Source organism: Plectrocnemia conspersa, unplaced genomic scaffold (assembly GCF_051122295.1).
Source record: "Plectrocnemia conspersa isolate PC_06_02 unplaced genomic scaffold, ASM5112229v1 ptg000012l, whole genome shotgun sequence".
Classification (NCBI taxonomy): domain Eukaryota; kingdom Metazoa; phylum Arthropoda; class Insecta; order Trichoptera; family Polycentropodidae; genus Plectrocnemia; species Plectrocnemia conspersa.
In genome coordinates, this window is record NW_028277176.1 from 28612605 (window position 1) to 28632914 (window position 20310).

Consider the following 20310-nt stretch of genomic DNA (forward strand, 5'->3'; position numbering starts at 1 on the left):
ATCAATCTATTATTAATCTATATGTTAGTATTTAAATATATTATTATTAAAATTTATTAGTAATTTTAAGTTTTTACCATAAAAAGATTAATCGTTAGATAAATAGCTACATGCATCTATTTATGCAATTAATTATTTATTCTACTCTATATATTTTTTTCATTGCAAGAAAGTCTTATTGATACGACATTAATTAAATTTTTGATAAAAATACTTAGATTCAAAATATAAAAATAAATTTTAATTATAAAATGAGAAACTTCATCTTAAACCCAAGTCGAATAGATAAAATATAAATTCTTATTATGCCTAAACTTCTCTAGATTAATTTTCTTAAAATCTTTGCTCTTTATTCTCCCGAGCAAAATATATATATCAATTATACACCGTTACATCATCATCCATCATAAATTAGACTCTTATCTTTGCGAACAAGCCGCCGATACAACACAAATACAGGGCCGGCTCGAGGAGTATCGAAATTTCCCCATCGCCCAAACTATAATTACAATTTTAATCAACGTTCGCAAAAAAGGGGAAATATGTATATACAAAAGCTGTTTTATTTTATATATCCGTTTGTTCGTTTCATACCATCGTCATATCGTTCGTAATTATATTTTGCTGGGCCTCGGGCATAAATTGCGGCCCAATGTGGGGGGATGAGAGAGGTCCACCGGTGATGATACAAACCGAATTACAGCATCGCGTAGATTTATCGGTCGCGTGCAAAAAGGGGATTAATTAAGGACCGCCGCGGCCGAAATTAATAAAGAAAAAGAGAGGAAAAACGGATATTTTCAAAAAGGTCACGTGACAAGGGAAAGTGACCTGCCGAATAGTAATCCTGCAGAGAAACGCTTTGGGCTAAATCATGGTGATAAACAACACCTGTCTGGTTATTATTTACGGCCGATCGGTTGAAGGCGGAATCTCTATCTTCATTAATCACCGGTGTTTAGCTCTATCTGATTTTAAAGATATGAAATAGGAAAACAAAGCTGCTAAAATACAATATTAAACAATTTTTGTGTGTCAGTTTATATTAAATTATGTGGATGTCCTTTTTAATTTGGTAATGCATATATATAGGGGCGGTAATTAAATTAGAAGCACGCATATTAATTCAAAAGCTTTTGCAAAAGTATATATTTCTAAACCACTTAAAATAGACAATTAGAAAATTGAGTGCCTCACAAACTAAAGAGCAAAATATCGCAGTTACAAAGCCTCTGCTCTTTTTTACACAAATAAAATGCTACAAGAAGTAAATTCTGACAACACAAAGTGGTTAAACAACGAAAATAAAGACTCGCATGACCGAAAAAACTTTAAAAAAATATAGTGACTGTTTATTGGTATGTGTATAGTATATTCACTACATTTGTGTAAAGCCTTAAAACTACTTAAATTAGTAGTTAAAAAAAGTTTAATTTCTATAACGTCAATTAAACAGGTTCAATCCTTGATACTTGACATTATTTTTTTACACAGTATCTTATATATCTGGTTTTAGATGCTAAGTAATTAAAAATATTGTAAGACGCAATACGTTTGGTCATGGATATTTGCTTATGTAGTATTACATTAAAAAAAACACAAGTGCGTAAAAATAAATTAAAAACAATTATTATTATTTTAATTATATAAATAAATAGTTATCCACGCATAAAACTACGTAAGACATTTATTAAACTAGTCTCGAATGTAATAAAAAATGTTGTAAGAATAAATTTATATTTTAATTATTTTTTTGTGAAACATTAAGTAGTTTCATTTATGTTTAATTAATTTAATTTAAAGTCTTATGAAAATTTATAGCAGTACTAGCTGCCACACCTCACAATAGTAAAAGCCAGACAACTATAGTCTATTTATTTTCAAGAGTCAGTGCGCAAGAACATTGTTTAACGCGTAATCAAAATGTGCTCTTAAATTTCTGCCTTGTGATTGGTCGTTCTCAATGAAACGATTGATCTTACGGCGAACGACCAATCACAGGGCAGAAATTTAAAAGCATGTTATGATTACGCGTTAAATAATGTTCTTGCGCACTGACTCTTGAAAATAAATAGACTATAGTATAACTATATTATTTTTAAGCCTCTTAACTTTTCGAGAAAAATGATAAATTGGGATTTTACATTTCTCGAGAATTTTCATATTTTTTTTTGTTAAAAATAAAATTTTCACTCATACATGTATATACATTTTATGAGGCTGCAAGAAATTGTACCTTAACCTAGCCAAACTTGAAATATTTATAGTAATAAATATTTAAAATCAACGTATATTTTTGTACAGTGTACTTATTCTTATAAATTTAGGTACCAACGAAAGCTGTCACAAAGATGCAGCGAGTGTAAGACACCAGGTTCTAAAAAAAAAATAAGAAAACTGTGATTCTCATTACTGAATAGGTAGATAGAGAAATGATTTCAATATATAGATGTTCAATCATTCTAAGAATTTCGAAACCATTCGTCAAATACTAAATCCGTCATCGTATTATGCAATAATTCGATCAGTAAATACGTAACAGGCCTCCTAAATATTTCACTTGAACGTACCGCAGAAGCAGGCATGAGACAATTGGGCCCCGCATATCCCCTGGGGCATTCGCAAGAGTAGTTATTACCCCTGTCTATGCAATAGTGGTGTTGACTGCAAGGATCCGGAGAGCAAAGGTCCACCTGTGTAAGACAGAGAGAGAGATTAAGTTAAATAATTAATAACAAACTTAGTTAAAAACTTTTCAAAACGATAGTTTCCGAGTCGTCGACTCTGACTCTTGCCGCTGCTATGTTTAATTTATTGCAAAGCGTATTATATCATTCGCATAAGAAAGTTTCTAAGAGATGAATTCGCAGTATCAAAGACTGTGCGAAGTGCTCTATGTTCAACTAAATTTCATCAAGTGTTTCGTATAATAGAAATGGTGTTACTGATGAGTTTTCGCTCTTGATAAAGTTAAAGATAATTAAATTAGTTAACTACGGATTGTGGTGATTTAATATAACTTTAGTATTAAATTGTCAAAGCTGTGTTGTATTGCTCAATAAAACCTGTAGATAGTGGTTGAGTATATATGTATTTTTTTTAATTAATTGCCTTCTTAAAAATATTATGGTACATAAATAAGCTTTAAAGCATATCTGGATATCAGACGCGTACCATTAGATACTTTCTCCTTCGCTCGCTCGCGTGTTAAGTGACGAGAGTGAGTGTGAGATAAAGGCGTGCGTTACGTGCGTTCCACACGCCCTTATCTTTCACTCACTCTCGTCACTTAACACGCAAACGAGCGAAAGATAAAGTATCTCACCATACGCGCCTGTTTAATATACAATAGAATCCATCCAAAAATTGTGGGATGAAGACAAAATCTAGCAGGACTATAAATTATATAAAAATATAAACACGAGACGAATGCATAGTTTCAATATAAATAATACTTATACGGTATGTTATACCTATATTCACATTTACCTAAAATATACAATTTGATAACCATATAATTTATACAATTTCATCTCACCTTCATGTGACACCTCTTCCCCGTGTATCCTCTTCCACAACTGCAAGTGTAAGCTCCAATGTGATCTGTGCAAGTGCCTCCGTTTATACAAGGTGAAGATTCGCATTCGTTATACTCGTATTCGCAATGCTGTCCTGCAAATCCTTTAAAATAAAAAAAGACATTTAAGAAATACATAAAGAATAATATAGTTCGTTTTAAATATATTCAAGCTCTGAATGCTATAATAAAAGCTCTTTATCTTGCACATTAAATGCTGTAAAACTAAAACATTTTAAATTTAAATTAGCTTGATTTTATAAGAAATATAGATTTTGCATATAGTATATAATTTTTATTTTATGAACATAAAACATTTTATTTGAAAAAATCGTATATCCGTTTAAAAAAGCTTATAAAAAAGAGTTCAAGTTATAGCATTTAACTTAAATAAATATATGCCTTTAATAATATTTGAATATATTCTGCATCTCGAAACAGTAATATTAGTGTTGCCGCAATGAAAATGTTGATTATATTTTATAATTAAACATTTGTTTCGCGACAGTTACCTCACGACAGTGAGGTACCGAAGCTAACGAGTGTGCGAATACCGGACGCGCAAGTTTTTGGGTTTTAAATATTATTTTTGCTTCGTTCTAATTTTCTAATTTATAATAAGACATTAAAACCATTTTGTATCTGTGCAATTTACAATATAAATGGCAAGAGATTTTTTTTAAATATAAATTAAAATATTTTTTATTAAAAATAGGTAAAGGATTTTTCCGCTTAACATTATATATTTTAATAATTAATAAGTACAAAAAGTTTTCATTGTATTCAAAATTTATATAAAACTAAAAATATTCGAAACCCACAATTAAATAAAAATTATATGATTTAATTCAGAATATTATTATCTATTTTTCAATAAATTATATCATTAAATACAAATCACACCAAAAACCTTTCTTCGCTGATAATCTTTGTTTAACGGCTGTTAACGTTGTTTGGGTTAAAATAAACCACCGTTTTCCACCTCATATGATCGCAAATGAACCATTTCATAACCCAAGTTACAATCTGTTATAAAAATGATAGCTTCCTCGACTCAACGTAATATTTTCTAATATCACGATCGTATTAATTTAATATTGATATGTTTTTTTTACTCAGTACTGATTCAATAAACAAAGTTATTTGAGCCAGCAAAACAATCATCCCCGTCATCGATAAGGGCTGTTTTTATTTATTATTGCGAAATAAATAAAAGAAGGCACTTAATCAAAAGCGACGCTCGATAGAAAAAATCTCTTTTTTTTTGTTGTCCCTTTGGAAAACTAATATCGAACGGTAGCACACAATGAGAGTCTCTGAGTATTTGGTCGTTCATTGTGCGAGCAATCGAACATATATTTTCCCATATATATTACACACTCGTGTTTGAGAGACTTTTCACTCTTTTCCTTTTGTGTTATGGGCGATGGACTCAAAAGGATTTCCCTACATTGTTCTCGCTAAAAGATCGGAATGTCTTTTCGGATTTTATGAGAAGTATTGTAAATGGTGCTATAAATATAACTTTATCGATAATAATTAATGCAAAAATTAAAATATTATTTTATATAATTATTTTTTTACCCAGATCAATACATTTTTTATCATAAAATATTTAAATATTAAAATTTAAAACTCATTGCATATCTACTGACTAAATATAGACGTGTAATGATCCAGTCGTGACAATCTGATTGATAGCGTGAGATTCCATTTTTATACACAATCAGATTATCGGATATTGACGTCCGATTTGCGCCCAATGCGATTATTTATATCCCGGTTGCATGAAGTTACATCCACGGTGACAAAGTTATAATTGAATCTGGCCAGCGTCGGCCAGAAGTGGCCAAGCCTGGTCACACACAATCCGATTACAAGATTATGACGGTCGCAGAGCTGTCGTTTACAATCTCCGATCCAATAATACTCGTCGACGTCGGAACCTAGGGCTAACTACTAACGAGACCGGTGAGGTAATAAAATATTGCGCATACACCTATAGTGCTGCTGCTGAATAATAATCGGTAGGAAATTAGCACATATATGTTCCAGGTTTTCATTTTCCGAACACGTTCGTACTTTGTAACTCAATTAAGGCATAATGAGATCAATGGCAGTGTGCGGTTGCAAGCGGGCGCCGCGTTGAATTATTGCTTATTCATGAGCGGGTGATATTGGAAAACTGATAGTTATGAAGTTGGAAACTGCAGGAAAACTGCGATTTAGATCAAAGTTTTCAGATATGATATTCATATATATTTTAGAGTATTTATAAAAAAATATGTTATAAGTAGTAACCCTAAACAAAAAAGTCTAGAAAAAACAGCTCTTATTACGATTTTATTTTGAAGGGCCGCGAAGTCACTCTCGCTGCTTTCTAAAACAAATTTTTGATCTGATTCTTAAGACTTTCATTATCATATTCTGATCTTTGAAAATGCATAAAAATCACGCCTACTCATGAAAAACGTGACTAGTCGCAGTCTTATTAGCTCCTGCTAAATTATTATAAATAATTATGCATAGATAAGTCTTCTATTTGATTTGAATAACAGCATGAGTTTCGTTTTGCTTGTTCCACCATTTACACCAAATCTTTGTAAAAATAACTTGATTGTATATGATTTTGAACAAGCTTTCGATAAGGTTTGTCAAAAACAACTCTTGGACCTCAGTTGCTTAGATGATTTAATTCGGTTATTTGAGCGATCGTAGACAATTTGTAACCTTTAACGGCCGATTGTCGAAAAAATATTTCACCCCTTTGGGAGTTCGCATTAAACAAAAATTAAAATTATTAATTACAATGGAAGATTTTGAATTCAAAATAATTATTAACATTTTATTTGATTTAATCAATTTTTTATTAATAATGTTAATTTTATTATTTTTATAAAGATGCAAAATAAATAGCGCAATAAAACATTGGCCTAAGTTATAATACATATAATTCACAAATAAATAAGATACTAAAAAAATGCAGAAAAATTTACGCATTTTATAGCTAATATGACGCGGCGACGATAAAGTGAACATCATATTCGACAAAAAAATGAGCGTTTATAAATTAACTACAATTTATAAAATGCGCATGAAAAATGTACTTTAAAATACAAATATATTTAATTCGTTAAAAGTTAATGTCATATTCGACTAAAAACGTGCACATTTAAACAGTCACGCTAGATTATTGTAATTTAAAATATTTATATCACGATGATAAATAAAAATTGACGGTTATTATTTCACAACTTTAAACTAAATAAGCAGCAAATTAAAAACTTATAGCATCTGCATTTCTTTAGACAACTAAGATTTTGGAAATAAAATCAATACTACTACTCAGAAATAATAATTTTAGTAGAGGCACTGGACTTGAAATTTAATTTATATTATTATTTTTATTCACACGTTTTACAATGCCTATTATACAAAAAAAATAGACCACTGAATAATCTAAAACATAATCGTAAAGCACACCTGAAATAGATTTACACTATTTTAAATATATGTTTCAGCTTCTTATAGTTATCTGGATTACTCGTGCAAGAGTTCTTTTCAAGCAGTGACGTAAGAATAAAGGAAGCGATCGCGACTCTTTAGTGTATTCTAAAGCTCGCAGCTGAAAGTCGCCGAGCATTAACGGATTTTTGGCACAGACCCTTAGTAATTTTAAAAAGCGCTTCATCCTCGTTGAGTATGCAATGAGGTATATTGCAACGCCCTTAGCAAAAAGGAACTAGAATACAAATTTGGATATTACTTGAAATTTTCTCAAGCGTCAAGAAATGCTTTTCTTGGATTTCAGACTATAGAATATATAGTTATAAAGATTTTTTTTATATCAGGGCACGGACCTAATGTAAAAATGTTGATGTAATTAAACTCGATGTAATTAAGTGCTCTTAGAAAAAAGCCACTGGAATTTAGTTAAAAGCCACGCAGTCACTAGAGAGCTTCAAGGAGTTTAATTCAAAGTACTTAAATATAATAAAAATTAAGCAAAAACATATTATTAATAGTATATATGAAGTAAAAATGTTGTTTACATAAAATTTTGGAAAGATAAAAAGTATTAAAATACACTTTAAAAACGTAAAATTATGAATTAAATCTAAAAAAAATTAACATCGTATATTATATAAATAAACAGAAAATTTTGGATCAGAAATTATTGTTATTTTAATGGTTATTATTATTTGTATCATAACGTATTGAGAAATTCTGTCAGATTTGTAATAAAAAATAAAATAAAAATAACTTGATTTTCGATACAACTTGTCTTCGAAGACTACGACGACGAATTGTATTGAATATTTAAGAAAAATATACCACAAGATTTTATCGCCACTTGTCTTTAGTATACTTATTAATCAAATACATTGCTGCGTAGTAAAAAATATAAGCTTTAAGTAGCTCAGTGAAATAAAACTTAGATTGGCTGTTTGTTTTACGCTCGAGCTTTCAGCGCAGTTGCCCCATTAACATTCATACTCCGATTTCAATTTCGGCCCTCAAACAATTCCATCCCAGTGGCGAATTTATTAAATCTTTATGTGGCCGATTCCGTTCCGCGCCTGGCAACAAAAAAAAAAGCGATTCAAAATGGCATCCATTATTCAAAAGGGTAAACGTTTTAGGGCGCGCGTTGGAAATTGACTGGCAATATTTTCCATTTTACCGCCGAATGGGTATTTGAATAGCAACCGTCCATCCACTTGGCCGAATTCTCCTCTCGAACATTACCTGGCTAAGGTGGCAACATTTGAATAATGCCACCGTGATAGAACGACTCCATCGCGAGAGAGCCACTATTCCATTCGAAGCGTCGAATTATGGTAAAAGCTCTTAAAGTATTTTTTAGACCTTCAAAAATCGGACCGCGCTTGAATTTTTATTTTAATAGATTGTATTTAGCTGATAAAAAATATATTTCAAATTATATTAACAATACTATAGCAATTATCCACATGTCTACCACATTTTCACACACTAAATTAAATTAAACATGCAATGTTTAATTTAATTCACCCATTTAGTATAATAGTGTTATTCATAAAGTTTCCATGAAATCAAGCGTTAATTAGATTCTGTTTTCGTTGGTATTTCAATGTAATTGGGCTTTATCCCAATTTAAACTACATACATGTCATAATTGACAATGATTCTATCGAACGCTATATGAGCCTTGAATCGCCGATTTTGCCAGATTTGCGTTTTACGCTTTGTAATTTGATTTTTGTGCCACATTAGGCAGCGCCGAGTTGAAATTGTCTAATTGACTTAATAAGTTTAATTTGAAAGCTAACAAAGCGGTGTGTAATTTTTGAACTTAACGTGCCTTGTAATTTGCTGTGTGGCTTTGTGTTTCATTTTTTTGGAAAATTTAATTAACAATTATTATTGCGTATAATGGGTGTAAATTTGTAGCACAAATATCGGACCTTTTACCCTAATCTTAAATTATCCTCAATAAATGATTGTCATTTTAATAATAGAAATCAGCAGATGCATTTCAGGAAATATCTTTTAAATCTCATTTAAAGAGTTTTAGATTACCACACGTTTTTAATCAATCGTTTGTATCGACGTATACTTGTGAAAGATCTTTCTCTTTGTACTCAGCAACAAAGACATAAACAGGTTAAATGCAGAAGATGACATATTTTTGCAAATCTCAACGATTACTCCAAATATAAATAACAGGCGCGTACGATGAGATACATTCCCTTTCGCTCGCTCGCGTGTTAAGTGACGAGAAGTGGGCGTGGGCTCTCACTCGTTCTCGTCATTTAAAATGCGAGAGAGAAAAACGGAGTTTATCTCACCGTACGTGCCGAAAAAATACGCTTTGCGATAAAAAAAAACAGGGCCATCCAGTCATTAATAAGTTTTTTATAATAATTTTTATTTGTGTGACTTTATATTTTTTGAATTATTTTGTAATTACATGTTTCATAAAAAATAAAGTTTTATTTCGTATTTTTCTCAAATACATTTTTTTTACCGCCACGTTTGTTTGTGATAAGTAAAATAATAAAGTGAAACATAAGTAAATAACCGAAATTTGAGAAACACTGTCCTAAATTGTAATATATAATAAACTAGGAGGGTTACAAAGGCTGTTAAAGGATAAAGACCTCTACTTTAAAAGTCACTGAGAATTGACGGATTGTCGACGCCGCCCCTTAACGACTTTAAAAAGTGAATAATTGAGTAGACGCATGGTAATAATACAATGAATTGTATTCTATGCTGTTAGCAAAAAGACATTAGGATACAAATACGGATTCAACCCGAGAGATATATCATAAATTTTATTTTAATTCTCTCCATCAAAATCTTCGCTTCACTCGAATTCCAGATAATGGAGCCAAAAGGACGCTACAAACTAGTGTATCGTATAAATTATTAAAGTGACACGCGCTCCGTATAGCAAAGTCGAGCATCCTTAACGCCTAATAGTAAACTTTGCCGAAGTGTATAAAAAAATGTAACACTCTCTAGTCATCGACGATTATTAAAGTATTTTTGCTTTAAACATAACCGAAGCTGTAAAATAATTCCACTGGGCAGAGGATCTGGAATATGTGACAATGTGACACTTCCAGATCTTTATATTAATAGTGAATCAAAATTGTGCCAATACTCTGAAACACTTTTAATTCATAAGCATATTTCGAGTTATTAACTGTTAATACAGAACAAAAAATCAGAGGACGCAAATTGGATCCAGAATTAGCGAAATACTCTTTGACGTGACGATTGCTGTAGCTCATATACTAACGAAAATTGTGCACAGCGAAAATTTTAATCATCGATGAGCAATTTACGCATATTTAGGAATGCCTAAATATATATATAATAATAATATCTGTTTATATTACAGATGTCAATATGATTTTAATTTATAAATATCACTATTTATAAATATTTGTAATTTACATGATACACTTACTTTTCATAATTTAAAAAAAATTAATATAAAGCAGTTAGGATCAAATGTAAAATATATTTGCTAATTAAACAGTCGTCTATAGTGCGCAACTTTTGTTTGCGCAATAATCCAGTCACCACTGACGGCAGCTTAACTTTGGAAGAAGTAGCTCATGGCAAACTTTGTCAAATGTTTTTTGAAAGTAGGCATAGATTTTTGAATCAAAAGAAAGACACAAAAGGTTAGTGACCACGGAACGACTTGGACGAAACACGTATTGTTGGTCTACTGGAACTTGCCGATAGTGATTGTGGATAAATCTATGAATAATTATATCAAACAACTCAGCAGATGTAGGAGGAACGGAGACCATTTTTTTGATCGGGGTGACTTTCGTACATCTTTACAAATCAGAAAACGACCCTTAAATATACATTTTTTAGCGGTACATAAGTGATGGAATATTAATGTTGCTTCATACAAATATGATAGGATTAATTTATTATTAAAAAAAAATTTGAGATATTATATAAATATTTAAAAATAAAAGTTTAAAGGTTAATTTTTATATGGGTTCAATTCCAAGTATTTTATTGTCTTTTTTTCAGATGCAAACCATTTGTTTGTTGTTGCAAACGCGGGAGGGCGCAAATATCTTTGCGGTCGACTGGTCGACAGCAATCGACGCACTGGTCACGATATATGTCATATAAACGATATCTTTAAATGAAAAAAATATATTTATTTATCTATGTAAGCTTAAGAAACATATTTTTTAACTTACATTTTTTTATAAATTACAGAAAATTCAAATAAATATTTTAAAAAGTAGAAAATTAAAATTAAACAGAATAAAACATAATTAATTATATTTATAAATTAAAGATAGGCTTAATTTATTTTTGGGCAGTAACGTACAGCATCATTTTGTAATTAAAAATTTAATTTGCATACCGATAAACAGATAATCAAAAGCATTTTTCAGAGAGATACATACAATATCTTATAAAGAGTGATACATAAGTAATATATTGTATTAAAATAATATTTTAAAAACATACTGAATCACATAGGAGCAGTATATTGACAGATTCATCTTATACTAAGCTATGTAAATGTTGCCATCAAAGAGCCAAAACTAAATCAGTGCCAATCGCATCTCTCTTTGAGCATCTCACATACAGGCTCGAGTTGCGCATATCATGCTTGAAGTAGTATGCACCACTGAACGTTACAAGAAATCTAGTATAGGAAATTCATACCTGGCTGACAGAAGCATCGATATCCGTCTTCCTGGTCCACACAGATGCCGTGCATACACGGAGACGATTCGCATTCGTTGAGCGTATGCTGACAAAGCATTCCAGCGAATCCCCTGGGACAGTCGCATTGGAATTGAGTGACGTTTCCAGAGCACGTGGCCCCGTTTTGACAGGGAGACGAGCTACACGGATCGACCTCGTCCTGGCAGTTTTTCCCGGTGTATCCTGTCAAACAAAATAGACAGCGTGTCAGTAAAATGTTAAAGGTAAAACATGAATATATAATAAATGGTTCAAACGATATTTATTGACGATAATTTAGCAGATGCAAACAAAAAATGAGAGGTATATATGATCTATTATAATTTAGAGCTTAATACTAAGCTTTGAATTATTTTTTTCTGTAAAAAAATGATTAAAATATACATTAATTTATAATATAGATAAAATAGCTTGCAATGTTATCTTAGTATTGTATAAAAAAATCTATAGTTTTCTAATCAATGTTTTTAAACGTAAATTTAAGTTTGAAGTACTAATATTATGAATATTAAATTATACAAAATTAGTTTATTTTTATAAATTTTATATGATACACGGTATTATTTTTTTAATAAGGTAAAACGCTTTATTTGCTAACGTAATCACGTCTGTGTTCACTACGTGAATTAATTCACGTCTACCGGGCGCCGATTTACGTGAAAAATTTCATCAACGTTGAATAGTGGCGTCCGACGGTCATAAATTATAGTCAACCTTAAATAATCCGATGTCGCGAGAGTACTGATTGCCACTTTGTATACAAGCTGCCCTTAATGGAGTGTATTTATTCTAATAAACGTTCATTGTCGGCCCAACCTAATGAAAACGCTCTCGGAAAATCGTTATTTCAGCGCTGAAAAGTCACGTAGGAAAAATAGCCCTCACCTGAGTTCTCATTAAGCATATTACGTTTGCCGACGTTCAACTGCGAGACAGTTTTGACTGTGCAACATTTGTTGCGTTTTAAAGTTGAATAGGAGATTATTCATATATTCTAAAAGTATTTTTATATTTAAACTATTTATTAAACATACTTGCGATGTATTAATATTAACTCCCTTATTTTTATTTTTTTGATTGACAAAAACATCAGTAGAATATTGTACCTATTAGTAGTAGAATAATAAAAATATAATTTGCAATATTTTATTGTACATTTTTAATATCAGCAATTATAAAAAATTGGCATAGTTATAGCAAAAAATATTATATTAAACTATATTAACCCACTAGTCTCGATAATTAGTAAAAACTTACATAAAGTTTTTACTGATTTTATTATGTGTATTTTTCGAGGTGTTGGCTTTTTATGGTGTGTGTGTTCAGAAATTAATTTAAATATATATTGGTCAGATCTACAAAGAGAAAAAGCATCAAAGGTTCGACTGCTGTCGGATATTAAATTGGAAAAAAATGTGGTGCGAAGATCAAAAGTGAGGCCAATAATTCGTGCTCGTGTACCGTTCCAAATAAACGTCACGGGCCGGCCACGTAAAATGATAGAGGGCGGATTCGGATCACGAAAGCGCGTCGCTTTTTTACCTCTCGCTCTCCTTTACTCGGTTTGACAGTCGTTTCGGATGTAAAATACACTTTGGGCTTAATGTATTCATAGAAAATTTCCTTGTTATTACGTGCACGGCGACAATAAACTTTTTTTATACGCGCGGATAGAGAAGCGCGCCTCGGAGCAAATTCATTATGCGCACATGCCGGCCTCGGTAATTTATTTCGTCGTAAACATGCTGGAAAATATTAAATGCAACTTTATAGAAATGGAGCGAGTGGATGTGCAAAGTGGAAATTGTCGTTTTGGAAGCGAGAAACGGCCATGAGTTGTCAACATTCAACGGTGCAAATGTATCACTTTTCATTATTACATTTATATTTGCCTTTTGAGTACATTTTTCTTTGTGTATAATATACTACGTTGTCTACTAGCTGTTAAAAATTGCTATAAAAGAAACATAATTTAAACGTTGTTTTATAAGTTTATCTCAATATACTTTTATTTTGTAATTTATTGTTGTAAGTCTTTACAATTGTTTAATACAATTGTAGGTAAAATCAAAACTGTAATAAGGTTTATGTAGCACGAAAAAACGCTTCAAAATCACTTTATCTTGGACATGCAGATAACAAAGATCTACAACTGATTAACCGACGAGCTAATAATCCTCTCGTCGACTGACCTCAAACGTCAGCTAACATCTAGTTTTAAGCTTAAGAGTATAGAGATGCCGTGCAACTAATTCATATAAAAATATAAATTTCGTAAACTTTAAAAGACTAGCAATTTAGAGTATCACTACTCATTCTGCTCCTTAAGAAAACACAGAAAAACAATTATTTAAATTATCAAACGCTTATAGTTAAGGCTTTGACTTGGGGCAACACTTATTAAAATAGCTTTGGACTACAAAGGGTTAAAATATCGCATGCAAAAACAAGAGTATTAAACAAACACCCAATAAGCTATAATGCTATCCAATTTTTAAAGCATCTGTCTGATAGTATTGATTACTGTAAGGCTGTTATGTCCTTCACAAATAAATAATTAGGTAATTCTGAAATTAATACCGTTTTCTATATTTAGGTCAGGCATGCTTTGGCCGTTGATACTTAAATACATATTTAGTAATATATGTGTTAAAACACATCTAGACTCAACTTTCTGATATAAAAAAAAATTTGGCTGCAAAATTTATATTAGCAGATTTTATATAATATCAATTAAATAATTTATACAAAATTGTATGCTACATAAATTTCTTAAAAAATATCATACAAAAAACTTTGAACAGAAAATTACGAAATCAAGAAAAGTTTTAGATGGGAGACCAGCAAAGATAGATGATGACGCTGCAGAATGGAAAGAAATTCTACTCAGCTCGTAGAGAAGTTTAACCTGTCCGATTTAACAGAGCATAGGCACATTAAGAAATTTGGGAAGGCTTGGATACAATGTTTATATGTTCCACGCGAGTTGAGCGAAGAAAACAAGTCGACGCGTATCCAACAGCTTCAGAGCCTTGAAGTTGAGTTATTTTATGTGATAATTTAAGCCCTTCTTGGTCATGTCCAAGCTAACTAAAAAATGTGTGTGTTGTGAATACTAATTTCAAAAATCAGCAAATTTATTACAGCCTTTTATCGTTAAAAATTAAATTATACGATTATATAAAATGTTTTTCAAAGACTGCATTTTTTTATACCGCTGCATAAAAAAGGTGGATCCGTTCCAGATGTTTTTGAGTAATTTTTAAGAAATACTGCGACAAGAAAATGTTTAATTTTCAGAGATGAGAAATGGATATAAGATAGTGGTTATCCAAAGGTGAAAAAAGTTATTTTTTGTATATGGTGGGATTGCAAGGAAATTGTGAATTACGAAATTTTAAAACCTGACCAAACAATAACAGAAAACTGCAATTATTATCAGTTGTATTGTTGGTATAATAAAATAAAAAGGCCTGTACTTATCAACAGAATCAAATAGTTTTACAAAACGATAATGTGCGTCTCCATGTAGCGAAATTAATTTAATAAAATGAAGAAACTTGGCTAAAAGCTTTTATTCTCCAGATCTTGATCTTTCTTACTATTATTAATTTCGATTGATGCAACACTTCAAAGACGGAAAAATTGTAGGCGATGTAAAAAAGAGGTTAGCAAAATAATTTTAATCAAAGCCTTCAATATGTTATGTTAATGGAATTGAAAAAATAACTGAGAGGTGAAAGAGGGTTGTATTAATAAAATATATAAAATATATTGAATAAATAACTTAAAATAAAAATTAAAGTTGTTTTTCATTAAAAACTTAATTTTAGGATAATCTAATATTTAAATAAATATAATATGTTGGTTATTATATTTTTTTATAACTGGAGTTTTGTAGTTTGAAAAATATAATTTAAATATTCAATGAACTTTGCTTTATTTACAAAATATTAGCAGCTTTGAAAATATGTTTTCGCGGTCGACGCTTTTCCACCTCTGATAAAGATATTAAAACCTAAATTTACAACACAGCAGTAGTAAGAGTAAACATCGTAAACTGTAAAGTACAAAAAGGAGCGAGAAAAGGGTACATCGCAAACTTTTTAATATCTATAAGCTGTTCATAATATTTCATTCTCGCTGCAAAAAAATAAATATAGGTGTTGCAAACAGCTATTAAAATTAATTAATTACTTTCCACGTGGAATATATTGCATCACTATCTTCTACAGCGAAAAGTTTATTTAGTTTCTGCACTACGTTAGTTGTAATAACAAGACTATGACTTCTGGTCACGTATATAGAAGTTTTTCGAATTGAAAGCTGCTTTTCTCGCAAGCGCCTCTAGAAGAAAACATACACACATATGTACATGTATATATATATTTGAAATTGCTTTCAAAGTATCGAAAGCTGAAAGCGACAACGTAGTTATTGAGTTTATGAAACAATGAGAAGTGGATGCGAGACCTTTTCGATATGTGTATCGGTTAATTTAGTTTCGATGCGCAAAAGAGGTATACGAATTCATTGAATATGTACCCTTAGTATTAATAAATTATGATACCTTTATTTTAAAGTAAAAATATATATTGTATTAAAAATATAAACGAGAAGCCTTCAAAATATTTGTAAAATATACTAAATATTGTGAGCGAACGGATATTACGAGAATGTAAAAAATATACATATAGCACAAAAAATCTGACAAACTCTCATTCTGACATTTGGCGACTACAGTTGATTAAGAACGGAGTATGACAATTACTTACTCGACTATATTTTTGCTGGTATGGAAATATAATTTATATATAGAGATCGTAAAATGTCACCGGAAATTTCATTCAAGCGCGAAGCAAAGCAATAAAACATTTCATTGACATTATTCTCGCTTCTTCTGATTTTAAACCGCTGATGACCAAAATTTAATATGAACGAAAAAAACTAATATTTCATACAAGAAGTCACTGATAAAATAAATTTATTGATGTATGTAACTCTGTGTTGCGCTAAAATCACGCGGCAAAAAACGACTCGTCGATTAAGTGTTAAATAAATTCTGTTCCAGATTTCAGTCAAATTTTGTCAAGTAAAATATTTTGGTCAGAGAAATTTCCATTTAAAATTTTTGAATCACTTTTGAGAGCAAGTAGAATTTTTCTCTACACGAAAACGACGTCTACGAAAATTCCTTAAACATACTCGACTTTGTTATGAGGAACGCGTTTACTTAAGTTATTCGTGCTTTTATGATACTTAAGTATGCAGCATTCTTGATTTGCGGTCTATAATTTAGAATTCATAAATATTTAAATACTCCCTTCTGAAATACAAAAGTTATAAGAAGATATTTAGTTATTATATGTTCTTTTCTCCCAACTTTTTTTTCTGTAGCATTAAAATACTTGTGTATCGCTAAGTATTTTTTAATCTACTTAAGGGTTCAAAGTAACAATCAAACTATTCTCGAAGAATTTCAATTTTGGGTTCCGGAACGTCTTAGAGAGTTAAAATCGCGTCCTATTTTTATGTCCGTTAGAACCAGAATGTCTGCACTACTGAGTCGGCTATAGCTGTTGCCATCCAGATCCTTGATTCTACTTAATGTCAGCTGCAAGAATCTGGTGGTGCGGTTTGTATCATTTTATTTTATTTTTTCAAATTTTTGCTTTTTTTTAAATTTAATATTTTAATTAATTTAATTAATTTAATAAGTGAATAATAGTTTTATTGGTAAGGTATTAAGCAACCACTATTTTTTTATGTAAATATTTTTTAAAAGAATACAGAAAAAATACATACATTTGAATACAGTTCAAGTTGCTAAAAATAAAAAAAATAAGGCGAATAGTAATAAAGATGAATAAAAATAAGAAAAAAAAACAGTATAAATTACTGACCTAAATTATTAAATTTTAGATCAGCGCGTGTAACCCATGGCCCGCGGCCCGCATGCGGTCCACAACGCGTATTAATATTGCTAAAAATCAAATTAGCAATATGATATCAAAAAAATAATATTTTAAGTATGACTTTTAAATTATCTAATAATATAACTAAAAAATGAAATATAAGAAAAAAAATATACAAAAAAAGCGTTTCATGAAAAAAGACTGGCGACTATTTTTCGTTGACAAAAATATCTTTTTTTTGCAATGCTTAATAATAAAATTTAATAATATGCTTAATAATAAAATTTAATAATATAAAAATAATAAAATTTAATTTATAAAGAAATTATATTTAATTTATTTCAAAATTTAATGTAGTACAAGAAATGTACCCTATATATGGTAGTAAATTAAATTTATAATTAAACCAAATCCGTTTACTGTGAAGTATTATTAATAAATTGCGCAGCAGAATTAATATGTTCATAAAAACATACAGATGCTTTCAAGTATTATTTTATAGCTTTGGATAAAAGCGTTAATGCTACAGGTATGATTCAACTTCTTTTAAAGAATTGACAACGAATTTAATATTACGAAATAATTGACTTCCTTAATTTTACGGAAGAGAAAGTATTTTTTTACAGATTTGAATAAAGCAGAAAAATAAATGTTTAATACAGTCACTGATGATTGGATAAGGAAAAAATTGGCAAAAATCGCTGGATCGCTGCATCATTAAAGCGACGTTAAAAATAGATAATAATATTAACGTTGTCATCAACAAAAAACAGTAAATAAAAATTAAAAGGATCAAGTCACTATATTTTCAATATTCTGAATCGTTTATTAACAACCTACGGAGATTCTGTAATTTATTGCAGTAAAATTAATAAATCATGAACTCAAAATAAAAACTTGCACTTGAATTAACATTTCTTGTGCATATTACTGCTTTTTTAAATGAACAGATAAAAATCAGTTAATAAATTTAATATTTCAAACACATCTGAAATTTAACTTAAATTTTGCCTATTTGGGAATAAGAATAATAAAACCATACACTTTGAAACCCTGTCTGAACAAAGCCATTTAAATAGAAAAAATATGCAGCTTTAATTGGTATTTTATCTAATGACATTGTAAATAGATATTGAAATTAAAAAAAAACAGCAACCATATTTCTGATCATTTTTTTATGTCTACTTAGTAGAAATGTGTGAATTTAGTTTGTTAAGGTAGTGAATCTTCCAATGCATTTTGCAAGAAAAAAATAGCTCGTTTATAATTTTACTAATTAATTTTTTTTTCTGATATTATATCTTCTATATTTTCCAGGCTTTGCTTATTCAATTTTCCCTAATACGTTTGTGAACAAATCCTAATTTCAGAATACATATCTGTTAATGTCGCAGCTGACTTTCTCATGATATAAACTTAGTGATAATGTCGGCAAAAAGTCAGCAATGCTTAATGAAAAAGATTTTTGAGCATTTGTGATATTTCCGACAACACGAAAAATGCCCAAAGATGTAGACAATCGAGCCTATTCCAAAGATATCCTGCTTCTGAACGAGCGGAATAACGACGCATTGTTTTCAAAAATATATTATCTATAGAGAACCATTGTTAAATAAAAGAAGGCGCGCGTGCTGGTGTAGGTCCGAAAAGGGACCCTTTGATGTTCTCATTCCCCAGCGATGGCAAAGGTCAAGGGAAGGGAATAATTGGCATATTCCGTGAGACGCATTGTATTGAAAACATAACCGGTAACAAAGGGCGGCCTAATTAGTCTACGTGCCACTTTTCTTATATATATATATAGACCCCTAACTCTCGTGGCCGTTTTTCAGACTTGAGCAGACCCCGGTAACTGGTCGTAAAGCCGCGATAACCGCTCCTGAAAGGGTTTTTCGTTACGCCTATTAAGCGGACACATCCTGAAAAGGCAGTGAAAAGGACCCTCGCCTATCGGGTCCGGCCTTTTACGAGGTAGCATGATTTTTAATTGGACGCAACGCGATGAATAGAAACGGGTTGGCTTTTAATAAAACTACGTAAATAAAATACATCACAGTGTAATCGAATATATTTAATTACATGTCATGGTTTATATTATTTATTTATTTTTTGAAGCATCAATGTAAATTAATTTTTGTGTAATCTAATAATTTAAACCGTCCCCAGAATAATGGTTCATATGCAGAGTCCATTTAAACTTAATGTGATTTTAGATTTATAAACTTATTTACGTATCACACAGAATGGTTTTGATAGAATTATTTATTTTCAGATAGCAATACTTAACACAATTATTTGTGTTGAAAGTTGACTCTACTATAAAAATAGTTTATGTACAATCTGAAAGTTTTAAAACAGCAAAGAGTAAAACATCCTGATTATATAGAAAACGTAGGATAAAAGTTCTCGATTGGAAAGTAAATATGAGAAAACACAAACAAAAAAAACATGAAGATTTTATACCCAGCAAACTAGTTCTTATTTCAGCATAAAAATAGCAAAACGAGAGCAAATATTAATTTATTATGTGATTAATCTTTCATTGAAACATGACCGACGTTAGTTGAGAAGACA

At 30.4% G+C, this 20310-nt stretch overlaps 1 protein-coding gene across 1 annotated transcript in view; it reads right to left on the reverse strand.

Moving 5' to 3' along the window:
- wry (delta and Notch-like EGF repeat containing weary) overlaps positions 1 to 20310 on the reverse strand; it is a 236044-nt gene that overhangs the window by 10677 nt on the left and 205057 nt on the right. Inside the window, exons 7-9 of the mRNA XM_088200754.1 lie at positions 11780 to 12004; positions 3539 to 3681; positions 2571 to 2693 (exon numbers count right to left, since the gene is read on the reverse strand). Of these exons, the coding sequence (XP_088056880.1) occupies positions 2571 to 2693; positions 3539 to 3681; positions 11780 to 12004 (491 nt within the window). The remainder of the gene's footprint in view (positions 1 to 2570; positions 2694 to 3538; positions 3682 to 11779; positions 12005 to 20310) is intronic.